Source organism: Canis lupus, chromosome 26 (assembly GCF_048164855.1).
Source record: "Canis lupus baileyi chromosome 26, mCanLup2.hap1, whole genome shotgun sequence".
Lineage (NCBI taxonomy): Eukaryota > Metazoa > Chordata > Mammalia > Carnivora > Canidae > Canis > Canis lupus.
Window position 1 is genome coordinate 48,667,051 of NC_132863.1, and position 23,949 is coordinate 48,690,999.

General features: G+C 66.4%; 2 protein-coding genes across 5 annotated transcripts; both read left to right on the plus strand.

Moving 5' to 3' along the window:
• Positions 1-4,428: 4,428 nt before the first annotated feature.
• MRGBP (MRG domain binding protein) lies at positions 4,429-10,677 on the plus strand. Its single transcript, XM_072801698.1, has 5 exons — positions 4,429-4,607; positions 6,909-7,030; positions 8,880-8,961; positions 9,281-9,355; positions 9,735-10,677. The coding sequence occupies exons 1-5, from the start codon at positions 4,460-4,462 to the stop codon at positions 9,914-9,916; spliced, it is 609 nt and encodes a 202-aa protein (XP_072657799.1). The 5' UTR covers positions 4,429-4,459; the 3' UTR covers positions 9,917-10,677.
• A 4,765-nt stretch (positions 10,678-15,442) lies between these two features.
• Positions 15,443-22,652, plus strand: OGFR (opioid growth factor receptor). Of its 4 annotated transcripts, none has more exons than XM_072801686.1 (7): positions 15,443-15,662; positions 17,824-17,892; positions 18,454-18,532; positions 19,271-19,349; positions 20,210-20,276; positions 20,819-20,967; positions 21,512-22,652. In XM_072801686.1, the coding sequence occupies exons 1-7, from the start codon at positions 15,489-15,491 to the stop codon at positions 22,356-22,358; spliced, it is 1,464 nt and encodes a 487-aa protein (XP_072657787.1). In that variant the 5' UTR covers positions 15,443-15,488; the 3' UTR covers positions 22,359-22,652. The 4 variants fall into 4 exon arrangements, with proteins under 4 accessions (XP_072657787.1, XP_072657788.1, XP_072657789.1 ...); XM_072801687.1 differs by lacking the exon at positions 15,443-15,662 and adding an exon at positions 15,927-15,993 and having other exon boundaries at positions 17,824-17,873; XM_072801688.1 differs by lacking the exon at positions 15,443-15,662 and adding an exon at positions 16,023-16,240.
• Positions 22,653-23,949: the final 1,297 nt, after the last annotated feature.

The window sequence follows — 23,949 nt, forward strand, 5'->3', positions numbered from 1 at the left end:
GAGCTAATCATATATGAAATCAGACAAACGCCATTTGTGACAAGGTGCCGTTGCGGTAGGGCGGTTCGTGCCACCCAGGGCCCCCGCTGACCCTGAAAGCCCGCATCCCCCTCCTCGCTCACGGTGGACGGAAGCCAGGCGAGGCCAGGACGCCGGGCTCGGGCCGTGCGGGGCCCGGGGCTTCTCTCTCAGGGTGACTTTTCCTGCCTGTAAAACCGAATTGTTTCCTTTTACAAAGAGAACATTAGTTACTCTCCGCGTTGACCCACGAATCATTTCCTTCCATGGTACGTACCCAGGGAAGCGGCCGGCGCCGGACGCCGAGTGGACGGGGAAGGACCCAGCCTCGACCGGTACGCCCAGGCCCTCGGAGCGGGAGGCCGTGGGGCAGGGGTCGGCTGCGCATCATGCTGGGAGGGCGTCTTCCGCCCCCACGTCCGCAGCCCTGGAGGTCCAGGGTCCGCCCCGTCCCCGGGCTGGCCCATGACCTGCCAAGATGCTGAAATAAGCCCCCTGAGAGCAGTGGGGCTCCCGTCCCCACACCTCTGCCCATGCTCTCCCCGCCCTGGGCGCCGACCCCACTCCTGGACAACGGGGTTCCTGCAAACTGGCCCATGGGCTCCCGGGGGCTGTGGGAAGAGGAGGAGGAGGAGGAGGGCCGACCTGTCAGTCCCCATAGCGGGGACAAAACACAAGTGCCGTCCCCTGGGACGCCCACCCTCAGGGTGAGAGCCTACACGGTTGGCCCTCTGCGGTCAAAGCCTGGCTGGCGTAGCAGACCCCTTACTCAGCAGTCCCGTGCCTTAGTTTCCCCGCCCACAAATAGGAGAATAATAGTCACTGGCAAAAAGTATCCAGGGTGCGTTCTGACGGCCTGGCCCCTACGGTCAGGGGAGGCCATGGTTCCCACAGCCGTCCCTAGGGCCTGGCTCCGGCCACCAAGCGCTCGCAGGCCACGCGTCCCCAAACGGGTAGGAGACGTGAGGCTCAGTTTCCCGGGAAACCAGGAAATGAAAAGATGATCTAAAGCAGCTCAACCTGGCCCCCAGCCCGCGTCAAGGTCCCCGCAGACCTGGAAGAGAGGCCACTGGCCAGAGCCCCCCGTGTGGTCCTCGCACGAAGACCCTGGAGGGTGGATGTGGACTCCACGGATTTGGGTGTGGTGCACGTGCGTGTGTGCACATGTGTGTGTGCACGCCTGTGTGCATGTGCCCATAAGGGAGAGTCTGCGTTTCTGACAAGACCCCCGTGTGGGCATGCGTGTGTGCTGCCGGTGAGTGTGTGCACGCTGAGCAGCCCGGGCCGCCAGAACTTGCCCCTCCTCAGCAGGGTCCACCCTGAGCCCAGGGACCGGAGGGACGAACGCACCCGACTCCAGGGCAGCGTGGCTTTTCATGGCACATGTGCCCAGGGGACGTCAAGGCGGGAGGTGGGGACATCGATGGTTGTGCGCTCTTACCCACAAATGGGCGCCTGGGGAGCCGGGCCTGGGGTCTGCCCTTGGCTGTCACAGCCCGCGTCACTCACCCCTCTACATCCTAAGGCGCGCCCCGCGGTGCCAGGGCATCCCTGTCCGCCCCCCCCCCCCCCCCCCGCACACGCTCACTTCAGCGAGAAGCAGGCGCCACACTGCGGGCCTGGCATGAGCATAGTGCAGGAGCCATCGAGCTGCTGACCGGACAGCAACGCAGACAGAGGAGCAGGATCATCGGCTGCAACACAGGACACACGGTAACACTCGGACAGAAAATGAGCAAAGAATACGTTTGGCTCTAAGTTTATCCCACACAGTATTTGAGACATAAATATACTGCAAAAGTATTCTTTTTTATCTGAAATTCAACTTTCACTGAGGTCATCTTTGATATGTTAAGTCTGGCCACTCCACGAAGAAGGCAACGCACCCCCTGACCCATCAGGAGTGCCCAGCCACGGTGCCTGGCACCCCGGGGCTCCCCTCCTCCTCTGGGCCAGGCTTAGCCCCGCAGGTGACAGCGGGTGCTGCGAGGATCCACCGAGCTGACTGCACAGCCATGCCCAGGGGCAGGACAAATGTCCCTGGGGCCATCACAGCGCTTCCTCATCGGCCGTGTCTGAAGAATTGGACTTTCTTTCCAAAATGCGTTGACTGGCCCCTGGGGCAGATGCCAGGGGAACAGGAAAAGCCTTCACTGGGTCTCTGCCTGCAGATTTCTGAGACTGGAGCCGGTCTGAGTCCAAACAGCGGGTGAGGGATGCCCCCTAGAGGTGTGACTGTGGGCTGCAAGTCCCAGCCGGTCTGGAGTGGGAAACGCCACCCTGGCTGGTGCCCCCGGGGGCCCTGGGGCACCTCACCCGCTGAGGCCCCTCAGTCCGGGAACGGGGATAACGCGCTGTCCTCAATGTGCAGATGTGAGGGCGAGGCCCGAGGAGGCCCATGGTCGAGCAGTGGACGTGGGTCCGCAGCTGGCCTCCCAACTCTAAGCTGTGCCTCCTACGTCCGGGAATTCCTCCCGTGTCCCAGAGGTGACTCCAGTGCGCGCCAGGGAGGACTGGCCCGCAGGGGAGTGCCAGCCAGGCTGGGGAAGGATCCCATTTCTGTCCCAGGGACCCGGTCAGAGAGGAGGACACTTCCCCAGGGCAGGTGGACACACCAGGGCGTGTTTGATCAAAGCCTTCCAAACACTGCTTCCCCTGAACCCAGCTCTCACAACCAACAACCAGGTGGCTCCTTGGGAGTGGAGCATAGGCGCCCTTTGATAAGCAATGGTCACTGCCTTCCGAGATGACATCAGCTCTCCAGGCAACACATTCCACGTGGGCAGAACCTAGAGCTGGTCTTGGGAATAATTCCCAGTAGCCAAATTCATACAAGACTGATGAATAAACCGGGTGGCTTGTGCGTTCACCGGCCATGGGAGAGGTCCCTTTCCAGGGCCTACGTGTTTCCCTCTGGGGCCCCAGCCTGCCATGGCTGGGATTAGACACTTGGGAGGCCAACTGCATCTTTTGAAGATGAAGACAATACAGGAGGCGGGGGCGGGGGGATCAGGAGAGTGAGTTGGTCAGTTGGTTACTGGGTCTGTGAACCGATGGTCACCGTCCACCTGTCGTGTGCCACATCGGCCCTGGCCGCCGTGATGTGACAAGCCGGCAGGGAAGGCGTGACCAGCAGGCAACGAACGGGGAGCCCTGGCTGACCTGGTAGGACCGCGGGGGACCCACCGGCTCCTCCTGTGCGGCGGTCAGGGCAGGAAGCTTCGCCATGGTCCCACCGTCCAGGACTGAGCCCCCACCCACGGCCCGCCTCCCTCCCCAGCCTGCCAGGCCTGGCCGGCTCTGGTCCCCCTGGGCCCTCCAACTGGGCTCCCCCTGCAGGCCACCTTCTAGCGCCCGGCCCCGCAGGCCTGTCCTGCCGCCCCTCTGCCTGCGACCGGCCCCCCAGGGCGCTCTGCTGACCCCGGGACCCGAGGGCCATGGAGGGCAGGCGCATCCGCAGCAGCTCCCTCCGCAGACAGGGCTCCAGCCCCAGCCCGCTGAGCCCGCCCTGACCCACCCCGAGGTCCCGGGGCCTGAGCCTGCTGGGGGCGCGGTCGGGGCACCGGACCTTCGGCGGTACCGCTGAGCAGCCCCGGGAACGCCGGTGGCGAGCCCACCGCACGGAGGAGGAGGCGGAGGCCGCGGAGGGGCCCGGGCAGCCGAGCAGGGTCCACGCCCCGCGGGAGGCCAGGGGCGCTCCCCGCGGCGGTACCAGCCCCGCGCCGGTGGGCGGGGCGGGGGCGGGGCCTGGGCGGGGCCTGGGCGGGGCCTGTTCAGGGACGGCTTGGTTCGGGGCGGGGCTTGGTTCGGGGGCGGGGCCTGCTCTGGGGGCGGGGCCTGCCTCGGGGGCGGGGCCTGCCTCGGGGGCGGGGCCTGCTCCGGGGGCGGGGCCGGCGGCCCTGGTCCAGCGATGCCTCGGAGGACTTCCTCCCCGCAGGCTGCCCCGCCCCGGCCCCGCCCCCGGAGCAGGCCCCGCCCCGGCCCCGGCCCCGCCCCCTCCGGGGCCCGAGCGGAGGGGGGCGCGGTGTCACCTCCACGGAGGCCCGCGGTCAAGGCCAGGTCAGGTCGGGCCGGGCCCCTGGGAGCCGCCGGGCGTGGCCAGTGGCCTGCTGTTCCCGCTTAGGGCCGCAGTCGGGGAAGTGCGGCCGCAGCCCCGCCCCGCCCCGCCCGGCGCTCGGCTCGAGGGGCCGCACCCGGAGCGGCGCAGCGGCGCCCCCGCCTCGCCTCCGGTGCGCTTCCGCCGTCCGCCCGGGGCCGCCCGTGCCGCGCCGCCCGACCGCCAGGGGGCGCCGCGGGGCCCGCCCCTCAGCTGCGCCTGCGCCTGCGCCGCGCGCGAGCCGGAGCGCGCTCCCGCCGCGCGCTCCCGCCGCGCCAGTGCGCCTGCGCGGAGGCCGTGGCCGCGCCCGCTCCCGCCGGGGGCTCGTCGCTGGGCGGCCGGGCCATGGGGGAGGCCGAGGTGGGCGGCGGCGGCGCGCCGGGAGACAAGGGGCCGGGGGAGGCGGCCACCAGCCCGGCCGAGGAGACGGTGGTGTGGAGCCCCGAGGTGGAGGTGTGCCTCTTCCACGCCATGCTGGGCCACAAGCCCGTCGGTGAGCGGAGGCCGCGGACCCGCGTGGGGGCGGGGCGGGCCGGGCAACGGCCGGGGGGCGGGGCCTCGCAGGCCGCCCGCCCCCCGCACCTCCTCCTCCCCCGCGCCCACCCGCCCTCCCCGCCGACCGCGGCCGCTCCTGCCCCCTCCTGCATCCTGCTGCACCCCTCGTCCACTCTCCTGCACCCCTCCCCTCCTCTGCCCTCCTCTGCCGTCCTCTGCCGTCCTCTGCCCTCCTCTGCCCTCCTCTGCCCTCCCCTCCCCTCCTCTGCCCTCCTCTGCCCTCCTCTGCCCTCCTCTGCCGTCCTCTGCCCTCCTCTGCCCTCCTCTGCCCTCCCCTGCCCTCCTCTGCCCTCCTCTGCCCTCCCCTGCCCTCCCCTGCCCTCCTCTCCCCTCCTCTCCCTTCCTCTGCCCTCCTCTCCCCTCCTCTGCCCTCCTCTCCCCTCCTCTGCCCTCCTCTCCATTCTTCTGCCCTCCCCTGCCCTCCTCTCCCCTCCCCTCCTCTCCCCTCCTCTCCCCTCCTCTCCCCTCCTCTCCCCTCCTCTCCCCTCCTCTCCCCTCCTCTCCCTTCCTCTCCCTTCCTCTGCCCTCCTCTGTCCTCCTCTGTCCTCCTCTGTCCTCCTCTCCCCTCCTCTCCCCTCCTCTGCCCTCCTCTCCATTCTTCTGCCCTCCCCTGCCCTCCTCTCCCCTCCCCTCCTCTCCCCTCCTCTCCCCTCCTCTCCCCTCCTCTCCCCTCCTCTCCCCTCCTCTCCCCTCCTCTCCCCTACTCTCCCCTCCTCTCCCCTACTCTCCCCTCCTCTCCCTTCCTCTCCCTTCCTCTGCCCTCCTCTGTCCTCCTCTGTCCTCCTCTGTCCTCCTCTGTCCTCCTCTCCCCTCCTCTCCCCTCCTCTGCCCTCCTCTCCCCTCCTCTGCCCTCCTCTCCCTTCCTCTGCCCTCCCCTGCTCTCCTCTCCCCTCCTCTCCCCTCCTCTCCCCTCCTCTGCCCTCCTCTCCCTTCCTCTGCCCTCCTCTGTCCTCCTCTCCCCTCCTCTCCCCTCCTCTGCCCTCCTCTCCCCTCCTCTGCCCTCCTCTCCCCTCCTCTCCCTTCCTCTCCCTTCCTCTGCCCTCCTCTCCCCTCCTCTCCCTTCCTCTCCCCTCCTCTCCCCTCCCCTGCCCTCCTCTCCCCTCCCCTGCCCTCCTCTCCCCTCCTCTCCCTTCCTCTGCCCTCCTCTCCCTTCCTCTGCCCTCCTCTCCCTTTCTCTGCCCTCCTCTCCCTTTCTCTCCCCTCCTCTCCCTTCCTCTGCCCTCCTCTCCCCTCCTCTGCCCTCCTCTCCCCTCCTCTGCCCTCCTCTCCCCTCCTCTGCCCTCCTCTGCCCTCCTCTGCCCTCCTCTCCCTTCCTCTGCCCTCCTCTCCCTTCCTCTGCCCTCCTCTCCCTTCCTCTGCCCTCCTCTGCCCTCCTCTCCCTTCCTCTCCCCTCCTCTGCCTTCCTCTGCCCTCCTCTGCCCTCCTCTGCCCTCCTCTACCCTCCTCTACCCTCCTCTGCCCTCCTCTACCCTCCTCTGCCCTCCTCTGCCTTCCTCTGCCCTTCTCTGCCTTCCTCTGCCCTTCTCTGCCTTCCTCTGCCCTCTTCTGCCCTCCTCTCCCCTCCTCTGCCCTCCTCTGCCCCCCTCTGCCCTCCTCTACCCTCCTCTGCCCTCCTCTATCCTCCTCTCCCCTCCTTACTTTCCTCTCCCTCCCTCCTTACTTTCCTCTGCCCTCCTCTGCCCCTTCTCCACCCCTTCTGCATCTCTTCTCTATCCCCTTCTCTGTTCCCTCCTGCCCTCTTCCTTATGCCTCCTGTACCCTTCTCTACCATCCTGAGCCCACCCACACCTGCCGACCCTGCCCCCTCCTGCCCTCCACTATTCTACCCTCCTCTGTCCCCTTCTGAGCCCACCCACTGACCCTGCTGACCTGCCCCCCTCCTACACCCCTCCTGTACCCTCCTGAGCCCACCCACCCCACCCTTCCCCCTCCTGACCCTTCCTGTACCCACGCTTGCCCCCTCGAGCACGCCCACCCACCCCTTGCCCACCATGCACCCCTCCTCTGTCCCCTCCTGAGCCCACTCACCCCTGCCAATCCTGCCCCCTCCTGAGCCCATCCAGCCACCCTGCAGACCTTCTTCTCTCCTGTACTCTCCCTCTGTATCTCCTACACCCACCCTGCTACCCTCATCTTTACCTTTCTCTCCTTCCCATGCAGACCCCTGCCTCCTCCCCTACTCCCTTCCCCCTTAGCTACTAGCCTCCCCTCCTTACAGGTTGACTCCTCTCTGTCACAGGTGTGAACCGACACTTCCACATGATCTGTATCCGGGACAAGTTCAGCCAGAACATTGGTCGGCAGGTCCCATCCAAGGTCATCTGGGACCATCTGAGCACCATGTATGACATGCAGGCACTGGTGAGCTGGATCCCACCCTCCCCGGTCCTCCTAAAGCCGGGCCCCCCCCTTCCCAGACACAGCTCCTCTTCTGTGTCCGCCAGGCCCTGTCTCGGGGGGCCCTGTGCCCTGTGCATAATCCAGGGGCAGCTGTTACTAAGGGAGCTCCAAGTGGTTTCAGGAAAAACACAAACCTGGTGATGGGAACTGGCTACTTTCACAGAACCTACTTTACGTGGGGCGGTCACTAACCATGTCCCCGGGGAAGTGACCAGGGAGCTGAGGCCTAAGGCCACGTTGGTCTTACGGGAGGCCCTGGGGTCTCCAGGCAGGAACATGACGGATCCAAGTGCAAGTCAGGTGAATATGGCTTCCGTGGGAAGCAGGCAGGCAGGGTCCCCGTCCTCATGGACCGCCAGCTCATGTCCTCTGAAGGCAGGCAGGTTCACTAGGGAACCAGCAGGGCCAGAAGGAACAGCAGGTGTCCGGGCCCTGTGGCAGCACGAGATGGTGGGTCAAGGAGCTCAGAGGAGGCCAGAGCCCCTGGGGAGTGGGGTGGGAGTGGGACTTACAGGGGGCAGAGGGGTAGGAACCTGTGGCGGGGTGAGGGCGGTCTCTGCCTCCCTGGCTGACCCAGGGCCACACCAGCCCTGCAGCTGAGTCCAGAGTTCTCTGTCCAGATCCAGAGCTTCCCTTGTTTCCTGTTGGCCGTGGACAGGTCATGGCATGTCCTTGTTGTACCCTAGAGAGAGGATAAAGGTGACAGCTGTGCCCCGGGGATGGGAGGCCTGGCCCAAAGGTTGAGCGGCTGTTGCTGGGAGCAGCTGCCGTGCTGAAGGAGCCCCTCCCCAAGGGCCTCACCCCCACATCTGTCACGTTCTGGGGTCACCTGGTCCCCAGACTTGCTGTGCCCTGACACTAGGCCACTGGGGCCAGAAGCCAGACACAGATGTGAGGGTGGCAGGGGCGCCCTGTCCTGGGGGGGCCCCTGGTACAGCCCGGAGACAGACCCTGACGCCCGCAGCAGGCCCATGAGACACCGGGAAGCCTAGGGCTCCACTCAAGGGTTTCGGTCCAACCCTCTCCCTTGTCTTCATCCTGCCTGTTGTCCGGGACCAGGCGAGACCTCAAGGCTGTAGCCTCCTTAGACCCCAGTAGCCCTGTGGGGCTGATGGCAGAGGCAGGCAGGACCCTGGCAGTGTGAGTCCATTGCCCCCGCCCCGGGGGGACTTGAGGCCCAGGACTCGGGGTTTCTGAAGCTCCAGGAGCTAGCGGTCAGCGCGTTTGCGGGCTAGCAGGTCGCTGTAACGCAGCCCCCAGACTGCAAAGAGGCCCCCGCCCCATACAGACCCTTTGTGCCAGCTCCCCTCGCCCTTCCACCAGTGGTCCTGGGTCTCCGGGGTCTCTGTGCCTGTTGGTTTCCAGGCGGCAGCTTGTCTCTCCAGCCCCTGCTCTCTAAGGCTGGAGGGACCAGTGTCCCGCGGCAGTCACTGCCCTTGAACGTACTCTGATGGGGACGGAGCCGCTGTAGGGCAGTTGTAGGGCAGTGTGGGCACTGCACCCACCCTGTCCCTAGGGGCGTGCCAGGCGAGGGGTCCGCCCAGCCTCCTGTCCCTGACCTCTTCTGCTGGCCGGTCCCCTGCTTCACAGAATAGCTTTGCCTTCTGCTTATCTGTTAGAAAAGCCCAGCTCCTTGTAGACTGCAAGCGGAAAGGGCACCTGCCCCGCTCACCCCCACCGCCTCCGCCACCCCACACGGTTGTAGGCCTTCATCGGGTGCTCCTAAATGGGCTCTTCCGTGGTTTTGGTGACTTGGTAAAATCACATATTTTTTTGTTTCTTTAACAAAAATCATCGTTTTTGCCATCAGCATGAATCTGAGATCCTTCCATTTCCAAATCCAGAGAGGAATTTCGTCCTTCCGGAAGAAATCATTCACGAAGTCCGAGAAGGTGAGGTTCTGGCAGGTCGGGTCCGGTTCGGGGTTAGAAGGCAGGAGGGAGCCGGGGGTGATGGTGTCGGGCACGGTCTCGGGCCTCAGGGAGGAGTGAGGGTCGCTGGCCTGGCAGTGCTGGGCCAGGTGGACGGGGGGTGGTCTGGGGAGCCTCGGGGGCTGGGGGGAACTGGTTCAAGAACAATCGGCTCTCTTTAAAAGCGGCCTGGCGGCAGCTGAGAACCACACACACAGCCGTCCCCGGCCTGAGCCGTCCGCAGCATTGGGCAGGGCCGCGTCTCCCACCGTTTTGGTAAACGTCAGCTGTCGCCCCACAGGAAAAGTGGTCATTGAAGAGGAAATGAAGGAGGAAATGAAGGAAGACGTGGACCCCCACAACGGGGCGGACGATGGTGAGCGGGGGGCACCCCGACCCACCCCTGGGCCCCGGCACAGCCCCATGTCCCCCGCCTGGGCGGCCCTGTCGGCTCCTCCACCCGCTTGAGCGGGAGCCGCGCGTGGGGGCATGTGGCCCACGGCACGCGCGAGCCCAGAGCAGCCTCGGCCCGGCACGTGGCAGGCGGACGGAAAGCGCGCGCGGCGGGCACAGGCGAGCTCCGCGTGGCAGGGTCGGCGGGTGGGGGGTTGCACGCAGGGCCTCGAGGGGGCCCCGTCGTCAGGAGGACCCGCCTCAGGGTGGCGCGCGTGCAGAGGCAGGTTTCTGTAACCGAGCAGGAAGATGAAATAAAACTCTGGATATTCTGTTTTCAGCCAAATGATTTTGTCTCCCAGTTTTTTCGTCTTCAGGAAGCTTGGGGAAAGCAACCGAGAAGTCCAGCAAAGACAAGAACCCGTCAGACTTGGGGTCCAAGGAGGGGGCGGACAAGCGGAAGCGCAGCCGGGTCACCGACAAAGTCCTCACGGCAAACAGCAACCCCTCCAGCCCCAGCGCTGCCAAGCGGCGCCGAACGTAGTGGCGGCTCAGCCACGCAGGGGGCGGGCGCTGCTGTCCCCCCGCGGCCCCCCGGACGCCCCCAGCCCGCCGCCTGCCTCGGTGCCTGAGGCTCCCACAGGGCCCCCTGCGACCACCTGGGGCTCCGGTGGGCCCGAGAGTGCGGGGCCGGCTCGGGCGCCGAGGCCCCGGCCCCTCCCCAGTGCCGCGGTGAGCTCCCGCCGTGTGGGCTCCCGGGAGCAGAGCCCCGGCCCGGGCAGGACCCCCGGAGTGGCGGCCCTGCCTGCTGCGTCCTTGAGGAACCTTGGTCTTGCTGGGCGACCCGGCTCTGTCCGTCTCTCCGTCTGTCCGGCGGCCAGCCACTCTTCGTAAAGCGGCTGCCACCTCGGGAGAGAGAGACAGGCTTCCCCGCCGCACAGCGCCTGCGCCCGAGAAACCGAGAACTGGATACTTTGCCTCATTCACTTGTACTGTAACGATGTATATAATTTGGTGGTATTTCACTATTTAATTTTTAAGAAGCCTATTTTACTAGTGTTTTATATGAAAAAAATACTGCAGAAGTTAAACCTGTGTTGTATTTTTCCTGAGATGCTTTGTGTTAGTGACTACTGAGACCCTTTCCGCTCGGTTTTTATATGCGGGAAACAGAGTTTGTACGGGCTATTTTTGTATCACCCGGTAACTTGCAAACAGACCAAATGAGTGTGTGGAGGGAGGCGCAGGCCGGGGCCGTTGACACGCTGTCGTTTGAGTGCCGACCATTAAAGCACAAGAGAAGCAGCCAGAGTCTTGTGATTTTGATGCCAGAATAAGTTCCCTTTTCTAACAGCAGGAAGCGGATTTTTCCAAGGTGCCTAAGGCAGCCTCCACTCGGGCCTCTTAGTGTTCACCGGATACAATGTATGCACCAACTGGAAACACGGCCGGAGTGGAAACTTTGTTGTTGAGTGTGACAAGTCCTTCAGATACAAAGTGCTAGCACAGCAAACAAGCAGAGCCGGCGGCTGGCTCGTCCTCCCGGCCGTGAGACTCCGGGCTGAGTCTGTCCTCCACGGGGAGGGTCCAGTCATCCAGGCAGAGCCAGGAGGAGGCGCCCGCCCCCCGGGTCAGCCACCAAGTCCCAGGCTCTTCATCTTGACAAGTCTCGGGGAAGGTGAAAGCCCAGCCACCATCTGGGAGCAGGAGGCGGGCAGCGGTGCAGCCCACCAGACCCAGGCTCGCGCCCCGCACACTTCGGGGTAGCCCAACGCGGTGGGAGGCCGGCCTGCACCAAGCCCACCGTCGCCTGTGGGGCCCGGGCCCCTGGCACAGAACCCTGGGGCTGCAGCTGAACAGGGCTATTCCAGCCCTGCGGCCCTGCTCCTGAACCAGGAGCGCCAGCTCAGCACAGGTGGACCCGCGGCTGGGGGGCCTGGGGGGGCGGAGGGATGGGAGGCCTGGGGGGCTGGGATGCTGGGGGGCCAGGGACCAGGGGACTGGGGGGCCAGGGGGCTTGGGAGCCGGGGATCTGGGAGGTGGGGGGCTGGGGGCTGGGGATGGGAGGCCAAGGGCCTGGGGGACCGGGGGCCTGGGGGGCAGGGGGTGGGGGGCGGGCCTCCTGCACGGATCTACCTGAGCAAGAGCCTGGTCAGGGTTAGGGCAGGATCCAAGGCTCCACTTCCCCACACGCTCCTGCCACTGGTGTTTCTTCCGTGTTCTGAGAGGCGGGCCCATGAGACCTGCGGTCCATGGTCGACCCAGGCTCACCCCCCGGGCACCCAGGCAGGGCCCTCTGTCGCTCTGTGTGCACAGGCAGGGAGCATGCTCCGTGCGTGTCGGGGGCCAGGGCAGCCAGGGTCCGCTCTGCGCCAGGTCCTGCAGCGCGCGTTGTGATGCCCGAGAGAAGCCTGGTCCCTCGAGATTCGGAACTGGCAGGGAAACGGGGCAAATGGCTCTGTGGTAGCCAAGGGTCCTAACAAAGGTGGGGGGATCTTCCCCAGGCTGCCAGGTAAACCCCCACCTGAAACAGTATCTTCAGGCACCTCAGAACGTGCTGGAAAAGCCTGGTCAGTAAATCAGACCTGCCTGGTTATTTGCTGCCCTCTTAGGAGAAGGGGGGAGGGCCGGGCAGGGCACACCCATCGAGGCAGGTGGGTGAGCCGGTGGCCCCTCAGCCTCAGGCATCCTTTTGGGGCCCCATCCCCATGCCCTTGTGCCTGCAGGGGCTGCAGTCCTCGGGAGGGGTGAGGTCGCCCGAGCACCCCGACCTGGCGGGCCCACGCAGTCTCGGCTCTCGCACAGCGCGGCCTGTTGAGGGTGCGTACTGGTGCGGTCGGGGCAGGTGGAGCTCACAGGCATCTGGGAGCTGAACCTCCTGGGGCCTCAGGGCCTCACGACGCCCTCACCTGAGTCGGAGGCTAGAGCTGGGATGAGGCCCAAGGGGTGAGGAGGCACAAAGGGAAGCACAGTGGTCCACGTGGTCTGCGTGGTCCGCGTAGACAGGGACCTGCTGAGGCTGCGGGCCAGGACCGGGACAGAGCAGCCCCTGTCCTGGGGGGGGTGGGTGTCTCAGCTCCCTGGGCTCTGGGCCAGCCTCACCCCCACCCCACGTAGCACATAGTGAGCAGCAGTGGGCTGCAGCAGGGCTCCCTGGGGCGGGTGGGGTGAGGATGGGACTTTGGCCGAGTAACGAGTAACGTGGCTGCAACTGGCTCTGCCTGGGAGCTCCACGGGACCCCGCGGCGGGGAGCGGGCCACCCTGCAGCACAGCGCCCCCGCCCAGCCCCCCGCGCCCCCGTGCAGCAAGCAGCGGCCATCCCGGGCCACGGAGGGCACACGGCCACGTCTTTAGCACGGACGGCGGCTCCCACTTCATCCTGCGGCAGGATCTGGCTCCCACTCAGCAGGCCCGAGGCGGGCCCGGGCGAACGGTACAGAAGAGCAGAGGAACGGAAGGCGCAGCTGGCTGCCACCAGTTCTTGTAAAACAGCAACGGGGCGATGTCCTAAGAGCAGCCTTTCAGGGTGTCTGTAGTCCCGGCCCCGCTGGCCACAGCCCAGGGCCACTCTGAGCATCGGCTGCGAAGACCAAGCAAGATGTCGCTGCGCCTTCCGCTTGTCTCTGTTTTCTGGGGCAGGAGCGAGGCCCAGCCTCCCCCCAGTGCCTCTCAGAGCAGCCACACCCTGTGCTGCTGCCCCCAACACACGACACCTCTGTCGGAGGCTCCTGCTGCCACCTGCCGGGCCGTCAAAGCCAGGGGCTCCAGGGCCAGCTGTCCGTCAGGTGACCCGCAGGCCAGGCCCCCGTTGGCAATTCGCACTGGGCCGGCCTTGCCACATGCGCACGGGCTGCCCGCTCCCCTGAGACCTGCCCTGGCCTCTGTGGCCGACCGCGTGCAGAAATGCCCAGAAAGCGGCCCTTGGGTGGCTCTGTCGTTCCAGCGACCGCTTGGTTTTAGCTCAGGTCTTGGCTCCGCGCCCAGGGCAGAGTCCGCTTGGGTTTCTCTCTCTCTCCCTCTCCCTTTGCCCCACCCTCCTGCCTGTCTCTTTCTCTCTCTCTCTCTCTCTCTCTCTCTCAAATAAATAAATCTAGGAAAGAAGGAAGGAAGGAAAGTAGAAGGAAGGAAGGAGGGAGGGAGGAGGGAGGAGAAAGGAAGCAGGAAGGGAGGAAGGAAGCAGGCAGGCAGGCCCAGATGTCTGTACCTCTGGGGAGTCCCCACCGTCCTTACAGGAAGTGGGGTGGTGTGAACACCAGGTCCAGCCAGGTGAGAGCAAACCAGAGAATGAATGAGGATCCCCAGGAAAGGCCTGCAGCTGTGCCCACAGCCGAGCTGGGAAGGTTCTGGTGAGCTCTGGGCGGCCACTGGCTGTGCAGGCGGCCTAGGGCCTGCAAGCTGGCTGGCAGGGAGCTGAGCAGTCAGTGTCCCTGGGGGGCTGGGCTTGACCCCAGGACTCACCCTCATGGCCAGATCCATCTAAAAGCCAGGTTTCAGTTTTAGCTAAGGCTTTTGAAACAATAAAGTGGTGTATTAGCTACAGCAGGCCGCCCGGGGGGCCACCCCCACCTTTCATTCTAGGGGTGGGTCCCCAGCATGGCTGCAGGTCCTGTGACCACCAGCACAGGTCAAGGAGGAGACCAGCGAGGGACCCGCAGCCTCTGGGAGGCTTGCAGCTGAAGGTGATTTCCAGCCTACACCTGCCTCTGAACAGGTGTCTGAAATGTGCGCGTGTAAGTAAAGAGGGCAGCTGCCAGCAGCCACCCCCAGCCCCTGGACAGGCCCCTGAGGGGTGCCTAGCTGTCACATGTGTTGGACGGCCTCGGGGTGACCCCCAGTCATTTCTGTGTCCTGCTGTCGGGCCTCCCTTAAGTGCAGGCAGCACCTGGGCCTTCTTACCACTGAAAGACTGCGGCTAAGGGGACAGAGTCTGGGCCCCCAGTGACGGCACACTGTAGCACTCTCGGTGCCCTGAAGAAGCCAGCGGCCCCGCTGTCAACCAACTATGGAGGGACACAGGGCTCTCCGCCTTAGTCCCCCAGGAATGACTTCTGCCTACAGTCTGGGGGGTGGTGGAGGCTCCCCAAAGGAGCCTCTAATGAGACCCAAACCCCACCGACACTTGGGGGGTATCGTGGGTGAGGATATCCTGGGGCGTCTTCTGGGAGGATGGCTTCCAGGGGGTACCCTCCTGGGGGTCATCCCTACAGGGTAACATCCCCCAGGGGCAGGCATCCTCCTGGGAGAGAATCCTCCAGGGGAGGCTTCCAGGGTGGGTGGGGGGGGGTATTGAACTGGGGGGTATTCTGGGAGTGATTCTCTAGGATGAGCATCCACCAGGGACGTCCCCTGCATCCTGGGAAGGACATCTTCCAGGGAGGGACATTCTCAGAGAGGACTTTGGGGGAAGTCTCTAGGGGGTTGCCCAGGGATGGATGAGGGTGGTGGTGGATATTCTGGGAAGGATTCCCCCGGGGGAAGACGTTCTCCAGGGACAACCTCAGGGAGACATCCTTCAGGGGGGACATTCTCCCAGGGGGAAGGGATATCGTGGGGGCTCCTGGGGGGGACATCCCGGGTGGGGAGCATCCTCCTGGGAGGAATCACCGGCGGGCAGGGCCGGGGGAGACACCTGGGAGGAATCTCAGCCGGAAGGGGGCGGGCGTCCTCCGGAGGGATGCTCCGGGAGTGGGGACATCCTCCCGGCGGAGGGCGGCCTCGACCCGCCCCGGCCCCGCCCACAGGCCCGCCCCGCCCCGCTCCCCAGGCCAGGCCCCGCCCCTCGCCCCGCCCACCAGCCCGCCTCGCTCCTCCAGGCCTGCCCCGGCCCCGCCCACAGACTCGGCCCCGCCCCTCGCCCCGCCCACCAGCCCGCCTCGCTCCGCCAGGCCTGCCCCGGCCCCGCCCACAGGCTCGGCCCCGCCCACAGGCTCGGCCCCGCCCACCAGCCCGCCTCGCTCCTCCAGGCCTGCCCCGGCCCCGCCCACAGACTCGGCCCCGCCCCTCGCCCCGCCCACCAGCCCGCCCCCGCCCCGCCCCCCGGCCTGGGCCCGCCCCCGCGCTTCCTCCCTCGCTCACTTTCGCTTCCGCCCGAGCGCGGAGCCGCCGCCGCCCGAGCATGGACGACCCCGACTGCGACTCGACCTGGGAGGAGGACGACGAGGAGGACGGCGAGGGCCCGAGCGCGGCGGGCGACGAGGACGGCGAGTCCGGCGCCCCGGGGGACGCGGACGCGGAGGACGAGGACGAGGACGAGGAGGACGCGCGGCCGCCGCGGCCCGGCGCGCTCCAGGTGCAGCCCCGCCCGCGCCCGCAGCCCCCGCCCCGCCCCCGCCCCGCCCCGCCCCCCAGCCCCGGCCCGGCCCGGCCGCGGGACCGAGCCGACCCTCGCTCGGGGTGCCGCGGGGACCCCCGGCCACCTGCCGCCCCGGCCCCGGCGCCCCCGCCCCCGCCGCGGCCCCGCACGGCTCCCCGCAGGCCCCGCACTTGCCCGAGCTAGGCCTGCACCGGCCCGGGCTGACCGGGGGCTGCCGGTGGCTGTCGTTACCAGCTGACACTTTTGTTACCGCCGATGGCCTGTGACCAGGGGTTACTTTTGTCGCAGCTGCTTACTTGTTGCCATGGTTACTTTTGTTGCTCTAGTTACCCCTCGTTACTACCAGTTACTTTTGTTGCCACTGGTCCTCTGGTTACCACCGGCTACTCTTGTTACTAGCGTCGCTGCTCCTGGCCGGTGTTGGGGGGCGCTGGCACTCCCCGGCCTGGCATTGCGCCCCCGTGCAAGGACGGGGTCCGGCTGGGCTTCCGGGCAGCATGGAGGACCTGGCGCCGTAGCTGTCACTTGTGGAGGACGGGGTGCTCGCCTCGCGTGTGGGTTTGCAGGCTGCGGGTCTCTGGGCCGGATTCTCCGCCCGGCAGAGGAGAGCTCTGGTTTGAGGGCGTATCCGTGTGGGGCAGGGGTCGGCGAGAGGGGCCCCGCGGCCAGGAAGCCCAGAAGGCCGAGCGCGTCTGCGGTGTCCAGGGCAGGATGAGCTTCTTGAGGAAGCAGGCCCGGGCACAGGCCTGGAGTCAGCTGGGGTCCGGCGCTCGCCCTGGGGCAGATGCCCACTTGGTTGAGTGCGAGGACACTGTCCTGGCCGTAGTGCCACGGGCCCCACTCCTTAAGCAGTGCTCTGGCACCTCGGCCACCCCGTGAGATGCCCGCAGTCCTCTGACTTCTACAGCTTCTGTCCCTCTGCGAGTCCCAATCCCCGAGCCCCCCCCACCACCCCGTAGCACCCCCAGCTGCCCCGCACTGGGCCGTGGCATGGCTGTTTGGTGCCCTCTTGAGCTGACCTGGGGAAGCGCCCAGGGGGCCCCAGGGAGGACGAGAACAGGAAACTGATGGTGGGCGGGGCCAGCTTCTGAGTTTTGCTTTCTCTGCTCGCCCTGGGCTGGCAGGCGAGGACATCACCAGCTTGGGCAGTTGGGCGGAGAGGCACCCCCAGACCCTCGCTGGAGCTCAGAACCATTTGGAGCATCTTGGGGAGTGGCCATGGGGCCAGAGCCAAGGGGCGCGGTGTAGGCCTGGCCTCCTGACTCCCCTCCCAGTGCTCTTTTGCTCCTTCCAGGATCCTGGGACCCAGGTATTTCCGTGGCTGGAGCTGTCCCCTCTGGCCACGCCCAGGAGCTGTCTCCTCTGGTCACACCCAGGAGCTGTATCTGCCTGGGCATTCTCCTCCCCAGCTGCAGTCAGACCTCAAGCCAGGCTCAGCCTCACTAGTGCTTCCCACCCTGTAACGGGGTGGATCAAGCTGCGTTTACCTAGCACCCTGGTCGCCAGTTACTTCCATCCTTCCCAGGCCCCCGGGGTGCCCGGGCTGCAGAGACAGGGGCTATAGGTGTTGGGGGAGCAGCGGGGAGATTCTGTATCTTGCTGAGAAGCCCCCTTCTCCCCCACAGCCATAGGCCTGGAGGCCAGGAGACACAGGGTCTGGGCCGTGAGCATTGAGGTTGGGTAGAGACTGGCTCCCTGAGCCTCAGTCATTCATTCCTTTGTCAGACAAGTGTTTGGGGCCCCTCCCGGGGTGGTCAGCTGTGAGGCCACTGCCCTTGGGGACACGAGCCTAGTGATAATCTAGAGCACAGTGCAGAGAGGAAGTGGCGGGGAAGTTCCCTGAGGGAGGTCCTGGAGCTGTGGCCCAAGTGAAGGTAGCCAGCACGTATGGGAGTAGGAAGTGGGGTGGGGTGCACCCCAAGAACGTGCCGGTCAGCCTGGGAGTCCTGAGAGCTGGGGCGCGCAGCAGGGCCCGCGCAGGGGGCAGGCCTTCCCCGATCCCTCCCGTCCCCTCTGGTTTTGTCGATCACTGACCCTGGTCCTCGCTGCCCTTTCTATGATGGGGGCTCGCTAGGGGTGGGTCCTGCCTCCTGGTGGGTCTCCCATGGGGGTCTCATCCCCTCTCCTCTCTACGCAGACCAGGATGCTGGGGTCCCGAAACTGGCGAGCCATGCGGGACACACGCAGGTACCGGCACCAGTACCCGGTAGGTAGCAGCTGCCCGTGGCACCCTCACACCTCGGCAGGCCTCCTGGGACAGAACCCTCCCACCCTCCACCCGGAGAAGGCCGTCTGGGCAGTGTGTCCCTCGGCCCCTCTTCTCAGACGAGGTCCCATGTCCCTCCTGGGGCGCCGCTCCTTTCCCTACTCAGTGTGGCAGGCGCAGCCGGCCAGCTGTCTGACCCTCAGCACCCTTGCCTGTCCACCGAGGGGACCAGCAGGCCACGGCACCTCCCCACAAGGCCCCGCATGTTGGGGCCCATGCTGGTGGCATTCCTGTAGCCCTCAGCCCCGCCCTCCGCACCGTGAGTTTCGGGGCGCAGGTGTAGGGGACCCGCCAGCCCTGGCCCACGCTGGTGGGGAGGGGAAGGTGCTGGTCCCGGGGAGCTGCTGTCCTCCCTGCAGGTGGGGCGCCCAGGCTGAGGACATCGGAGGTGGGCGGGCCGAGAGCAGACCCGCCTTCCCCGGGGAACATTCTAGTGTGAGGGCCCAGGAGGCAGCCTGCGGCTGGAGGCGCTCCGACGGGCACCCTTCTCTGGCTCTCCAGGATTTGATAGAGCGGGATGGCAACGGTGACATGCCAAACCTGAGTTTCTACAGAAACGAGATCCGGTTCCTGCCCAACGGTGCGCGCCTGCTGGGCTGCCCCAGCTCCGTCGTGGGGGCGGCCGCCCTGCGGGGACCTCGCCAGCCCGGCCCCGCGGCGCCCCCGGAGGCCCCCAGGGGCCGCCCCGGGTGTCCTGGGAAGGGCCAGCCCTCCGGTGGCTCCTGCGCTCTGCTGCCTTAGCGGAAAGCCGCGTGCACACTCACCAGGAAGAGCGCTTGGTACATTTTTAAATGGTTGGAAAAGACTTAAGGTGGAATGGCATCGCGTGACGTGAAAATTATATGAAATTCAAGTGTCCGTGGCCGTTTGGGAGAGTCTGGCGGGACCGCCCGTCGCTCGAGCGTTGCCTGAGGCCGCCTTCCCACTAAGCGCAGCAGAGGACAGCGGCCTCCACGCTTCCCTGTCCGGCCCTTTGCAGGACAGCGGCCGCCCCCGGGAGGCCGGGCCGCGGGGTGGGGTTCTGCGGGAGGTCGGGGGTCAGCCTGCAGGCCGTAGTTGGCAGGGGGCGGGGAGGCCAGCTTTCCGCAACGGCAGGTGCGGCCCGGAGCCCCGTGTCCTTCTCCCCAGGAGCCTCCTCACCCTCAGTGAGCAGTGAGCTTCCCATGTCCAGACTGCAGAGAAATCAGGGGCCTTGTCTGGGGAGTGATGTCACAGGAGGAGTGTAGGCTTCCGAGCCCCAGGGTCCTTGGGGGACAGGGGAGGGAAGAGGCGGGCTTCCAGCTGCTCCTCACTGACATGTCCCCGCGGGGGCCCCCAGGCTGTTTCATCGAAGACATTCTTCAAAACTGGAGGACGGACTATGACCTCCTCGAGGAGAATCACTCCTACATCCAGTGGTGAGTGGGGGGGTTGGGGGGCTGGGGCGGTCTTGGGGAGCAGAGGCCCTCTGCCTTTCCAGAGCCTGCCTTAGGGCGCTCGCCTGTGCTCGGGGGCCCCACTGTCCTGCAGGCTGTCCCGAGCCTCTGAGGCTGGGAGCCCGAAGCGCACGTGAGGGACAGAAGGAGCAGCAGGCAGGCCGGCCTCCGGGGTGGGCCCCGGTGCCAAGAGGCCGCGTGGACGCTCTGGGTGGCAGGGTTCTGACAGTGGCCTCAGGTGATCCTTGCCGGCACGACTGCCTTGGGGACCCTTGACATCGCCCCACAAACACAGGGTGCATTTGAAGATGGCGTGTTGGGGGCCTCCCCTGGGCACAGAGCATCGTGGGGAATAGCTCAGCATTGATGACAAGACAAAGAACGTAAAGAGGAGGGGCGCCTGGGGGGTCGGTCCTTAAGAGTTTCGGCTCAGGTCGTGATCTCAGGGTCCAGATGGAGCCGGTCAGCTCTGTGCTCAGCAGGGGACTGAGACTTCTCGCGCTCTCCCTCTGCCCCTCCCCCACACGCCCACACTCTTTCTAAAAATAAATATATCTTGGAAAAGAAAGAATAAAGAGGAGAGCCTGGGGCGCCCTGCCCAGGGCTGTGAGCAGGCGCACAGACTTCCTGGCACGTGTACGCCCCGTGCCCAGCCCCTAACCCTGCCTGCAGCTTTCCTGCCCTCACCCCGGCCTGGGACTCGTGAGAGCCCACATCACGCAGTCATGCAGCCGGCCCTCCTGGGCTTGGGCTGTGAACCCAGGGAGGGTGGTGAGCGTGTGCCCGTGGCCGGGAGCCCGAGTTTGCCACCGATGGGACCTGTGCCGTGTCCTCTCCCACAGGCTCTTCCCTCTGCGTGAACCCGGAGTGAACTGGCACGCCAAGCCCCTCACGCTCCGGGAGGTCGAGGTGAGCTATGGAGGCTGGGAAGCTGTGCCTGCCCCGGGAGCCCCTTCCCTCCACGCTGGTCCTTGCCTCTGCCCCCGGTGCTCCCCCCAGGCTTCTAGAGAAATCTGGCTTTCTCTAGCAGTTTGCCCCAAGTCGGGGAGTCCAGGGCCTGGGCTGTGCACAGAATCATGATGACGGGGCTTCGTCTCACCTGGCCGGGGCGGGAACAGGGCACTCTGGGAGGGATGGGAGGCTCGGGGGAGCCGAGGACACAGGGTGTGTCAGCCGTGTGCTCAGCCCTGGGGCCCACTGAGCTGTCCCAGGGGATGGCAGATTCCTCTGGGGGCTAAAGCAGACACCCCAGGCCCCTGTGAGACCTCTCAGCAGCTTAGACGAAGACTTCCATCGTGAATGCTTCTCTGGGCTCCCGCACCCTATCCCTTGACCCCAAAGTCTGAGTGGAGGCCTCTAGATGAGCCAGGGCCCCAGGGAGGCGTCAGCCAGCCTGGTGTGCCAGTGAAGGGCCCTGAGCTCCCCGCTGGCCTGGGGGGGGTGTGTTCCAGGCATTTAAAAGCTCCAAGGAGGTCAGGGAGCGGTTTGTCAAGGCCTACGAGCTCATGCTGGGGTTCTACGGGATCCAGCTGGAGGACCGGGACACGGGGCAGGTGTGCCGAGCACAGAACTACCAGAAGCGCTTCCAGAACCTCAACTGGTAAGGACTGTCCCTCGCCCCTCCCCAGTTGAGGGGGCTGGGGCTGTGCTGGGGTCAGCGGGTATAGGGGGGCACTTTGGGGGAGGAGGGACCCTGGGGCACCGGGCCAAGGGACTGAGGCTCTAAGCACCCTCCCTGTTTGCAGGGTTGGGTAGCCCCAGGTGATAGGGTGTGAGGAACCTAAAGAAAGTCCTACAGTCAGTGTCAGTAATGTTGCTCCTCCACCTGCTGGTGTGGGGCAGGGTGCCCACTGCTCAGTGAGCTTTGCAGGCACAGACCCCGTCACCCCTCCCTGCTGAGAAGCACTGGGTGGGGAGGAGGGCGGGGGTGAATCCGCTGATGACACGCGGGTAACAGCCCCCGTGTGAGTCCCAGGACTGTGGAGGGTCCCCCCCCCAGCTCTCCTGCAGCACGGCCGGGGGAGGAGGGGTTCCACAGGGCCAAGGGCTGTGTCACAGCCCCACCTGCACCAGCCGGCCCAGGCCGAGAGGGCGGCGGAGACTGCGGAGGGTCCCCGTGCCACCAGCGCCCTGCTCCCCCGCAGGCACAGCCACAACAACCTCCGCATCACGCGCATCCTCAAGTCCCTGGGCGAGCTGGGCCTGCCGCACTACCAGGCGCCCCTGGCGCGCTTCTTCCTGGAGGAGACGCTGGTGCGCCGCGAGCTGCCCGCCGTGCGCCAGAGCGCGCTCGACTACTTCGTGTTCACCGTGCGCTGCCCGCGCCAGCGCCGCCAGCTGCTGCGCTTCGCCTGGGAGCACTTCCGGCCGCGGCGCAAGTTCGTCTGGGGACCCCACGACAAGCTGCGCCGCCTGCGGCCGCCCCCCGGCCCCGGGGACCCCCGCCCGCCCGCAACGGCCGGCGGGGCCGAGGACGGGGAGCGGGGAGGGGGCGCGGGGGGCCACGGGGAGGCGGGCCCGGAGCCCCCGAGCCCCAAGGAGAGCAAGAAGAGGAAGTTAGAGGCGAGCCGGCGGGAGCAGGCCCCGGGGGAGCCGGGCGCACAGGGCGCCTCGGACGTGGAGAAGATCGCCCTGAACCTGGAGGGCTGCGCGCTCAGCCAGGGCGGCCTGGCGGGGGGCGCCCAGGAGCGGGCCGGGGAGGCCGAGCGGCCCTGTCCCCAGCCCCCGGGGCCCAAGGTGGCCGAGGAGGTGAGGAAGAGAAGGAAGGTGGACCAGGGCCCGGGCGGCGGCGCCCCGGGGGACGGCGGGGAAGACGGCGGGGAGGGGCCCGAGGGGGCCGAGGGGCCCGAGGGGCCGGGGTGCGCTGAGGCCAGGGAGGCCGAGGAGGGGGTGCAGGAGGCAGAAGGCGGGCGGGGGCCGGAGCAGGCCGCCCCGGGGAGCTCAGCCGGCGCTGGACCCCCGGTAGATAAGGAGGCCGAGCCGGGGTCTTAGCCCAAACCCCGGAAGCCTTAAGGGAAGTGTGCCCGCGGCCCCCTGGCCCCGCCGCAGCTCTGGGGACCCCCGCTCACTCTTGCAGCAGCGCAGTCGCGGGCAGCGGGCCGGGCATCAGCGGGACGGACTCGCCGGACTCAAATCCTCTCACCTCACACACGCCCGCCTCCCTCCTCTCTGCCCCCGCCCCCGCCCCTCTTTGTAAATTGGCCCCTAAGGGTCTGGGGGTGGGAGTGGGGTTCATTTTCTTAGTCTGGTGCCGAGGCCTTTTCTGAATAAACTCATTTGACTTTGCGGGTCGGTCGTGGACAGCGGTCCTGTGGGCAGCCTGGGCTGGGGGGGCGGGGGCCCTTCCCTGAGCGGTGCCGCTCCTGGGGCTTCCTCCCCTTGGGCAGCGGCCAGGCCAGCGGTGGCACCACTTGGCCGTGTGAGCCGCCGGGGAAACAGCAGTGGTACTGAGCCCTGGACACACGTCCGTCCTCTGGGCCCCCGGGCCACACAGCCTCCTGGGGCCCTCAGCCCCGTGCCCTTGGTCCCTTGGCTGCCTTTTGTCACTGGCTTAAGAGTGAAGCTGGGGGCTCGCGCACAGTTCCCTTGGGCGGGCTGGGCGGGGAGCAGTGGTTTGGGAGTGCCCTTGCCTGCCCTGACTTGGGGTGCAGTGTGGCACCTCAGGGTGAGCTCCCCAGCCTTCTCTGTGGCCCTGTCTCCTCTGTCCCTACCCTGGCAGCCACAGCAACCCTCCACACCCGGACGGCCTTCGGGGCCTCCTTGACCACCCCCCGACCTGGCAACCTGGCGTGGGCATAGCGCCCCTCCCGGTCCTCAAGGCACGGCTGGCTCTCAGCCAGGGTTTGTCCCCCGGGACCAGGACCCTCCCTTCCTGACACGCTGGCATTTCTGCATCAGCACCAGCGGGGTGCGGGGCCTGCAGAGGCCCACGTGCTTGCCTTTGAAGAAATGAAATGATGGGGGTCACAGCTCTCGGGGGGTTTGTGGGGACACAGTTCCCTCTGAGAGTTACTAGCTTGATTTGGGCTCCATTCTCATGAAGAGCGTTGATGGTTAGCTCCTGTCCTGGGGGGGGGGGGGGACAAAGTCATCTTGGGGGAGGGAAAGCCCCTGAGTTAATGTTCCCCAGTGCAGCAGCTGGGGAGGGGTGTACCCCGTGCCGCTGACCCACCCCCGACCCCCACCTGCCGGGATGGGCAGGACCAAGGGTGCCTGAACTCCTGTTTGGCTCAGTGACGGAGTTTCCAGCACAGAGGGGAACCTGAGGCACCAAAATGAGTGGGGACGTCCAGCACGGAGTCTTCAGCAGGGTCCTGCTGAACCCCTAGTAGTGAGAATCCTAAGACTGGACCCTTATGGGGCACAGGTTCAATAAAGCAGCACAAACCTGGGAGGGAGAGCCCCTTGGAGCAAAGCTAGGAATGGTGTGTGGGCCCAGCAGTGGGGACCTAGGGCCTGGCAGGCAGCTCTGGCCCCCCCGACCGCCTGCACACTGATGGATAATGCTTTGGTTTTGCCTGGTGGCACCGGGTGTGGGGACTGCTGTGGCCGCTGGAGCTTCGAGGCAGGGCAGCTCTCCATG